The following is a 9,914-nucleotide window of genomic DNA, read 5'->3' on the forward strand; positions in this document are numbered from 1 at the left end:
TAGTGGGAGGCTTTATAAGCTGCCTCCTCTGGAAGCTCGGGGCTGATCTCCTCTAACCGTGCGTGGTAGAGTCAGTTGCCGGGCGGCTGATAAAGGCTCATAATTCATCTCAATTGGCTCCGTGAGTCTTAGAATCGTTCGCGCCATAACAATAGTCCTGAATAAAATCTGTTTTTATGGCTTTAACTACCATCCAGCTCTGGTTTTTCTTCGACAATAATTCCACCCCTGTTGTCCCTCCCATCACGCTTCCATCTCTCACCACATACCACGGCCCTTGCAAAACAACGACAGCCTAAGACCACGGGCACTCAGAACACCAGCATCAACCCCAACACAACGCAGTGGTGTACGCAACACACTGTGTGTTTTGTTTCTTCCTAATTGTTGTAGCCTGACAATGACAATTACAATAGGGTGCCTGCTGATTACGAAGCACTTTCTCAGTGAGTAGCACATGTTGAAAGCGAAGGAGATGACTTAGAAATCCCAGCAAGATCATGAGCAAATTATTTACCTTGTCTGAGACTGTTCCCTCATTTGTAAAATGGGAGAATCATGCCCCTCAACTTGGTTCTTGACATTTTAATGAAATAGCGTGCGGAAGGCAGGAAGTGCTGCACAAACGTTACTGGTTCCAAGAGCCAAGTTGCTGCGACTCCAGATCCAAATCGGTTAGCTACCCAATCAACAGCTTCTGACTGGAACAATTTTTTGAAAGTTATATTTTCTGGAGGTACCATTTTTACTGGGAAAAACTAATGACACTGTTCAAGAAAAAATTGAGCAGTTGAATTGCCTATAGTTCTACCACATTGACACAAGTTTTTAGTTTGTATGCTTCACCTTCAACAAAAAATATAGATATCTATATTTTAGAGTGTTTTAACCATACTTAGGAAGTTTTTTCAAGATTGTATGGTTCCAAGGAACAAAAGAATCTCCAGGCACCAGAAAAACCTCGAGGCCTGAGCTGAAGGAAAAAGTCTGATTTTCAGATTTCTCCACAAAGGAGGAGGTCATGGGATTGTGAGAGAAAGAGCAAATGAGAGCGGCTGGACTTGGGCTGAAAGCGGCTGAACTTGGGCACAGCTCTGAGCATAGCACCCTCCTTCCTGCATGGAGTCTGAGATGCTGGGAAAGGGGAGTTGGTGCTGGGCCTGGCTCTGGCAAGAGCTGAAGAGCTGGGGGTATCTTTTGGTGCATCCCCAGCTGGAGGACTGCTGGGGAGCCCTAGAGCTGAAGGAGGGGCTGTGGAGCCTGCCCTGCCCCCAACCACCTGGGAAAAGGAAGCAGAAAAAGGAGAACCCGTTACAGTCACTACACTTCCTTCTCTTCAAGCTCTTGGGACATCACTGACCAGCAGCTGCATGGAGGACGACCGCGGCAAAGGAAGGGCTTTGGGCCACTGTCTGATAACACCGAGGTAACTTTAATTTTCACTCTTCTACCCTGGCATGAGGAATGAACTGTGGCTGTCTTATTTTTCTCCGGGGGCAGCTGAAGTATACTCCTTCACCTGTCCCAGCCAAGGTTTCCCCTGACTAAATTGGGAACTGGTCTTAGACTTAAAATTTGGAATTTTCAAAAACTGGGAGTAGTGTTCTAGAGATGATTGACCTTGGTAAGACAACGGAGGACACCACTTTGCCCTGACTGGTAAGTTTGTCCTCGGCCAACAGTATTTATAAATAGCTACTGTTTACAGGACACGGTGCTGGTCGTGTTAGGCATTCCAAAGGCAGAAGTTACTGTGAGCTGCCTGTCATCTTCACTCAGCTCACTGAGCCCAAGATAGCTTCCACTCAGGGTTTAGGCTTACCGAAGGAAAACAGGCTAGAAGCCACAGACTGGTGAGAATTGAAGACATGTTTCAGTCAGTTCTGCTGAGCTAGGTTTGTCTAACCGGAACTTTGTTTTGCCTCCTTGCTTTAACTACCAAGGAATGTGAGCCCACCTTCCACATCTTTCAGCGGGCCCTTTCCTCGTCTCTGAAGCAGGCTTCCCAGAAATAGGTCAGCTGATGGTGACTCACACACCCTTACTTCCTGGCCTTTCGGAATTCGGGCCTGCGTATGAAACCTGGCATTGTAAAGACACTTGGTACCTTTGGAGTTGAAGCTCTTCTTCCCTATGCCTGCATGGCTCTGCGTGCTCTTTCGAAAAGGAACGGCTGATGTGTGCACCTGGCCTTTCTCCTCGCAAAGTTAGCAGTGGCCACCATGGGTTCTGTGAATTCCCGAAGTCACAAGGGAGAAGCCCATGTGGTGATGATGGGCCTTGACTTGGCTGGCAAGACCACGCTCCTGTACAAACTGAAGGGCTACCAGCTGGTGGAGACCCTGCCCACAGTTGGCTTCAATGTGGAACCTCTCGAAGCGCCAGGGCATGTGTCCCTGACTCTCTGGGATGTCGGGGGTCAGACTCAGCTCAGGGCCAGCTGGAAGGACTACCTGGAAGGCACGGACATCCTCGTGTATGTGCTGGATAGCACAGACAAAGCTCGCTTGCCCGAGGCAGTGGCTGAGCTCACGGAAGTCCTGGACAACCCCAGCATGGCCAGCGTCCCTTTCTTGGTGCTGGCCAACAAGCAGGAAGCGCCTGATGCTCTGCCGCTGCTTGAGATCAGAGACAGGCTGGGCCTGGAGAGGTTCCCGGACCGCCGCTGGGAGCTCCGGGCCTGCAGCGCCCGCACCGGCGCCGGGCTGCCCGAGGCCTTGCAGAGCCTAAGGGGCCTCCTGAGATCCCGACGGCACTGTGTCTCCAGGTGAGCGCAGTGGGGCAGCGAGCGCGGAAAGCAAGAGGGCTCCACGCGGACAGAGCGGCTTATCTTTGCTCCTGTGAACTGGAAGAACCATTTGTTCCTTGAGAATCTTAAGCTCGATTTATCAAAGGAGAAATCCTTCTGTGCTTGGATAGAATGTTTTCTTCTTGGGACTTATCGTCACTGGTATTTATGTTGAAAATCAATTATTGTGTGAATAACGATACTTGAAGGAAAAAAAGCACCTCAACAAACTTCAACTCATTACCAAGTACGAACTGAGCAATTGTAATAATAGGGCAGCAAGTAATTGTAATAATAGAGCATAATAATTAAGGCCTAGGTTTGCAGAGGGAAAGAGGTTTCAAAATCAAATCAGAATATCATCTGGACATGGTCACGGTCTTATGAGTGACTTTTCCTGACAGTCCCTGCGTATGTGCCACCATCACTCCGAAAGCAAGTGGTCAACGAGCAGAATTGAGCAGGCGAGTCTGTTCCCAGGGAATCTTGGGTTTAGAAGGTCGCAGGGTGCTCGGCCTTGGGCGAAGAGCCAGGAGTTCCGGCCTTCCCAAACTCGTCCTCTCTTCTCTGACCCTGATTGACCTTTCTCTGCCCTTTTGTCATCCTGCGTTGGTCTTTTTCTAAACCCTTTCTATTTTTCCTTCTTGTACACATATCTTTCCATAAAGATCAGATTAATCACTGATTTCATTCATTTATTCATTCACTTAATCAAAAAATATCTAGAGCATTGAATTTGTGGCAAAAGCTCTGAACTTTTAGCTATGGACCAGGCCCTCTAATCGGGAGGTATGGATTTTGACAGCAATAAATCTCCCGCATTATCACTCGTAAATACTTCCTATAATCTGAGTGTTTTAATGGCATACAACTGCTATTCAGCACCAGCCCTCATGTCAAACAGCTCTAAATGTTGGCTGTTGCTTCCTATCCTGGACTAACGTCAACCTCCTTTAAGCTCCTGACAGTAGTTCTGCTCTCTCTGGAGTGACAGAATATAAACTGGCCCTCAGTCTCCCTCCAACATCTGGTACCTGCTAGGTCCCTCTATCAAAGTCTTCCCGTCCAGCATCAAGTTAGGCTTGCCTAGTTCTCTTCACTACTTGTCAGTTGATGTGTTTCAAGACTTCCTGTGTGTATTAGACACAGGAAAGTGCGATGATGCAGACAAATGAGACAAGGCTGTGGCCTCATGGAGCTCTGGTTGGGGGAGCAGTGGGACCTAGCTCGCATAAAAGTATAAAGATAGAAGCTTAATTCAGCAACTGTTTCTTGAGCACTTACTGAAGCCAGGTTCTATGTTCAGTGTTTTATGTATAGTATCTCTAATTCTTCCAACTCAGCAAAGTAGGTATCATTCCCATCTTATATAATTAGAAACGGAGGCTTGAAGAGGTTATGACTTGCTTGAGGCACAGAGCGATTTAGTGGCATATCTGGCATTTGAAACCAGAGGAGTCTAGCCCTAATGATGTCTTCATTGTTTCACGACATCATGCTTCTAGAAGGTTTAAGATTCACCTTCAGTCAGAAGGAGACTTCTTGGAAGCCTGAGGGAGGGTGTCAGAAGGATAAGTAAGCCAGAGTGGCAGAAATAGCAGGTTGGGGTGAGGGTAACCTGTTATAAAAGGAAACGAAACTGGAAAAAAAGTTAAGGTCTATGATGGGGAAGGCTTGGACTTTTCTGATCAGGAATTTGGCTTGGGAAAGTGAAATCATGGGACTTGGTATTTAGGAGGATAACTTAGTGGAAGTGAGGTGTGGAGTGGATTAAAGAGAAGGAGGGCCACTGGGGACAAGAAGGCGGAGAGACCAGCTAAATGCCCACTGCAGTAACGGAGGAGAGGAAGGGAGATGAGACAATTGAGAACCATTTTTAAGGGGAAAAGCTGAGACAGGAATCTGAAGACAGATCAAGATTTTGGGGTCTACATGACAGGAAGGACTGAAATGAACTAAGAAGGTGGAGACAGGAGGAACAGGCTGGGACAGAGACCAGACTGCTGGGTTCTGCTTTTGAAATGCTGGGTATAAAAGTGTTTATAGCTTCTTTCAAATTATTCCATTATCTGCAATTCTTGAGATATCAAGGACCCTGCTGCATACACCTGCTAGTTCTCAGTCACGGAGACCCATTTCTTCACACGATTTGTCACTTTTTATTGTGAGCTCACCTTCAGTAGGATCGGTTTTTTCTGTGTCACTCCCATGTGCTCTCGGGAACAGGGTTTCTATACAGAGCGGCTTCACATTAGTATCTACTAGGATCCTAGAGGTTTCAATTGTTTTAGACCAAATATTATGTTAATTTCTCTGCTTGGGGCTCATGGGCCTCACAGGTAGTATAAATCTGGACTCTGCCCCAGTCAGGGCACAGGCCTTTAAGGCTTTGATGCTCTTGCTTTTCTGCTGAGCTCAGGTCAAAAGTTTCTCTCCTCCAAGCAAGCCTACGGGCACATCTCCCATTCCCATACAGGTGTTATTACCCCAGCCTAGTCCCTAGAGCCTAAATCGGGCTCCTCTAAGATCCCCATGGACCCCAGGCTTCCTAGCTCACACCCAACTGCTTTGGCTGTTGTTCCTCTCTTCATTGCCACCACTTGAAGATTTCTCTTTCTTTTGTGCAAGGACAGCATATATTAAAACAAATATTTATGATGATGATGATAATGATGATTTTGGTTACAGTTTACCCAACATTTTTATGACTCTGTAATGGGAAAGGGTCTCCATCTTCCATGTTGCTGAATGTCCTGGTTGTTTTGATATGTGGCAGGGAGCCTTCCTGAGGTGCTGGCAGGAGGGTGCTATGATGAGACCTATACTTAGGAAGATAATCTGGGCAGCTGTGTTTGGGTGGAGACAGGATCCCAAAGGCGGGAGACAGGCTAGAGGATGACCGGGATGTCTTTTGACTGATGAACATACTCTTGGCACCACTGGTCTGAACGGACACTTTATCACCATCCTGCTATGGGGATTCTTCCTCCTTCTCCTGACAATCACCTTTTCCAGATGGGCTGGTCTCCTTTCTGTCACCAGGATGTAGTAGGCTCTTGCCCAGCTCCAAATGTGTGCTTCTCGCTAGACGAGGCAGAGTGGACAAGAGGGCCAGCAGGTAGCTCTGAGTACGTGCCAGCAGTCCCAGATCCTTGAAGGCAGATGCGCTTAGTCTTAATAATTACCAGAAAGTCTCCTTTCATCAATCATCCCCCTCAGATAGGACTTGGGAAGGACAACAAAGCAAAATATAAGAACCACGCCCAGTTAGTACTGACAACCACTGTTTGCTGGTCTATCTCCTGCTGGGAGGGAACAAATGTCAAATCAGGCAGATAGAATTACCCGCGGTAAGTTCTAGGGTGTGAACTCTACAGTCTCTGGGTGGAAGGTGGGGTCTGAGAGCCTCAGAGTCCAAGGGCAGCTTTGCCGACCTCGCTGCCTTCCGCGATGTTTGCCTGAAGTGAGCACGGGAATCCCACAGGATGCCAAGCCCTGCGGCACCCTCCTGGGATTTCTGCTGCCCCCTGCACATGTGCTCTGTGCCTTCCAGCTTCCATGTCAGCTGAAGGTCCTCGTACCTGTAGTACTAACCCCAACAATGTCAGCATTCCTCGACTATCACGCAAATTTATGGAAGACACCCCGGCTGTTCCTTGGGCTTAGAACGTTTTCCTGAGGGTCTACTATTTAAGGAACCTCAGATCCCATCTCTGCAGGAGGCTTCCCTGCCCACTCCAGCTATGTTCATCCTCCCTCCGAAATCCCGTGGTGCTGACTGTACCTGAACTGGGACGCTCCCACACGTTGGTGTGTGGTTTCCCCAAATACAGTGTAAATTCCAAAAGATGAGGGGCCATCCTTGCATCCGTTAGGCCCTCCTAGGAAAATACGAGATACTGAGAATTGCTCATTAAATACATGGGCGGATAATGAATAACTGAAAGCTATTGAACTGGTGTTTTGGCGGAGAGTCCCCAGGTCCTCTGAACTGTCTAGAATAAAATCCAAAAAACAAAAAAATAAAAAACGAGAATACCAAGAGGCTTACTGGCTCGAAAGTCAAAATGGCACTTCAGGAATCCTCTGTAAAAACAACAAAAAGTCATACGTACTCTTTCTAGATCATGTCATGTTCAGAACTACCTTTCAGTCTATGTGGGAGAAGGACTGCTGAATGGGGTCCTTTCACAGGGGCTGGCACAGGTGGGTGGGGTATGGTGTGGAGCCCTTGGAAAAGTTGAACCCCCTGAGGTGGCCAGTGATAGCAGGCACAGAGCCCAGAGCCAACGCCTGGGACAAGGGCAAAGACACTCTACTGCACCAGGCAGAGGCCTGGCTTTGCCCACTCTGGGGCTCCTGTCCTCATTTCTGTTTCCACCTTGACACTGATGGTTCTGGAGAGAGGATGGGGCTTCATCCTTTTTCAGAACCTTCTCTGAAGACCACCAGAGAGCTAGCCTTGCTCTCCATGGAACAAGAGTGGCCGGCCCCTACGACTGGGAATTCCATTCCCATTCCTGATGCCAACGAAAGGGTAGGGCAGCCCTCAACGACAGCTTTGGCCCTTGCCTCCCCACTAAAGCAGGCCGGAGCTCTCCAGGGACATGAAAGTGGGAGGCAGGGGGCAGATGGAGTGGCTTCCATCCCGCTCTTCTGCTCAGAAATAGACATGTCTGAATACACATATGTATGTATACATGTATATGCATTACAGAGATACAACACAAGGAAGCTAAGGAAAAAACAAATTTCATGCTTTCTGTTTTATTTAGTTTTGTTTTTTAAATGGTGTTCTTTTCACCCCAGGGGTATCTAGTTTTCTTTTTATTTATTTTTTCCTGCAAACGCTGTGTGCAGTAAGAATTGTTCTACTTTGGAGAGCTGAATACCCTTTTGACTATGAGGTTGGGGTTCTGCCTTTCTGACTCACTGGTTTTGAAGATTTTTCTCCTTCCCCTCTCGGTTGGAATCAATCCTTTGGTGAAAGTAGGAACCACAGGAGTTGAGTTTTTGGCTTGGTCCTACTGAGTGTTGGTTTTCAGTTACGATCCTTGCAGTTCCACACACTCGCCTCCCACTGCTGGGGCTGGGGGTTGTTGTGTCCTCGAAAGTGGGCCAGGCCCCATCCTCAGCACGTGAGTGAGCTGGCACCTTGCTTTTCCTTCTTGTCCCCGAGCTCCCTATCCCCAACCTCGGGCAGGCACTTTCCTCAGAACCAACATGACTCACAAGGCTAGGGTGACACTCCCTCCAAGAAGCCCCAGCCCCTGCTTTCCTACAAGTTTTTAGAAGTTGGACAGGAATGACAAGATTATTCTGGTCTGTGTAACTTGTCCCAGAGCCTAGATCAAGATGGGAGAGTTACCGAGTGAGCAGGAGGTGGAGATGCCAACCTTTGCTGCCACCTCTTGGGCCTGTGAGCACAGATACAGATTAAAAATAAGAGGCTTAATTCTTCCTGTTGAAATAAGGGAAGAGATTTCTCGCCACTCCCTTTTCTTAAAGCATTTACTTTGGAAAATGCGTAAAATTTCTTTCCTCTGTCTCTTTAGAAATGAATACAAATCTTTTTAAAAGCTGCCTAAGCCCTTTGCCAGCTTTAGGACTCAGAAATGCCTCTCAAGGACTTGGGAACCAACCCTTTGAAATGTAATCATCAAGGAAGATAGTGCCCCTGCCTCCCAGGCTCTGCAGGAGAGAGGGAGCCTAACTTGACAACCTATCTCTTGTCATAAAGATATGAGAAGTTTCTATTTCTTTAGGTTAAAGCCAATTAACTAACAGATGGAGACCCCGATTACCAGGTGAGTTTAGGATGAACTTTGTGTGACAAATGGTGCTGTCAAATCCTCTGACTTGAGGACTCGCTATTGTTTATTTTGAGGACGTAGGTAACAGAGTTGCCTGGCTGCAGACACGGGTGAGGCTCTTTTCTGTCTTTGCAATCTCAGTAGATTGCCTGCGATGCGCGTCACATTCTGGTTTAACGTTTATTCAATAATAAAGCTGTTTTCTTTCTCTACTACCTTTGTAGTGAGATTTTCCGGGCAAGCGGGAAATTTGTTTTTAATTCTATTTCCCCAGGGTTGGCTCTGTAAGCTTTGAGTTGCACACATGATTAGTAAAATCATGTCATGAACCCTGAATGCATCCTAGGTGGTTCCCTGAAGGCACCTAATTAGGAATGATGAATTTCTGTCTGGCCTGCAGCACTCCGTCCCTCAGGGCTATGGGAACCTGTGATTGCCTCTGAATTTACTGAGATAAGTTTCTTGGTGCAGTAAAGAGTGACCCCTGCATTCCCTTCCCACATGTAAAAGCAACAGCTCAGGAAAAACTAAACAATTTTAGACAGGAAAGAAGTCTTTTATTTTTACCTCATTGTCTTGATTTCCACTTCTCTGACACAGTCACCTACAAGGAAATTTGGTGATGTGGCTACAGATTATAACTATTTAAACATTCTCCATGAGGAACGGCATTGTTCCTAAAACCTGAGTATTGGTCCCCCCACTGCAGCCTGGGACATGTGGATATGTCTGCGGCCTACTTCAAGCATGAAATTGCAAACCTAAATAAATTAATTCTCATAAAAGCACTTCGATTCTTCAAATAAAAGAAGGCGTCGTGATTATAAATTATCCCTGGATTATGAACATGACACCATATCATTTTGCAATTTTTATTTTACCTTTTCTTTGAATTCCACAAACTTCAATTTCATATGGCATTAAGTTTTGGCTTAACCAGGAGAGAGAATATAAAGGATACAAAGAAATGTAAGATTTTCAGGGTTATGAAAATTCTTCCATGAGAGAATTGCTACCAAGATGGAGATGCAACCCACCCTTTGCTCAGGTTGGTGCTGTCTAAATGCAGTTGAGTGTACTGGCTTGGAGTCCGGCCTTGAAGTCAGGCAAAACTGACTAGAACACCAGCTCTACTCTTTACCAACTCTGTGACCAGGGGCAAATTATTTAACCAAACTAAGCCCCAGCTGCCTCATCTGCAGAATGAGAACGATAATAGGAAGTACCTCATGAAGTTCTCATAAGCATCAGTGAGAAATTTTCCTCATCCAGTTTGTATCTTTTGAGTACCTACTATGTACTGAGCTATGTGC

The 9,914-nt window shown here is 46.7% G+C and overlaps 1 protein-coding gene across 1 annotated transcript; it reads left to right on the plus strand.

The window, feature by feature from the left end:
* Window positions 1-1,373: 1,373 nt before the first annotated feature.
* On the plus strand, window positions 1,374-2,807 carry ARL11 (ADP ribosylation factor like GTPase 11). Its single transcript, XM_011370316.2, has 2 exons — window positions 1,374-1,426; window positions 1,944-2,807. Exon 2 carries the CDS (start codon window positions 2,223-2,225, stop codon window positions 2,769-2,771), a length of 549 nt encoding a protein of 182 aa, XP_011368618.1. The 5' UTR covers window positions 1,374-1,426; window positions 1,944-2,222; the 3' UTR covers window positions 2,772-2,807.
* Window positions 2,808-9,914: the final 7,107 nt, after the last annotated feature.

This window comes from Pteropus vampyrus, unplaced genomic scaffold (assembly GCF_000151845.1).
Source record: "Pteropus vampyrus isolate Shadow unplaced genomic scaffold, Pvam_2.0 Scaffold167, whole genome shotgun sequence".
Taxonomy (NCBI): Eukaryota; Metazoa; Chordata; class Mammalia; order Chiroptera; family Pteropodidae; genus Pteropus; species Pteropus vampyrus.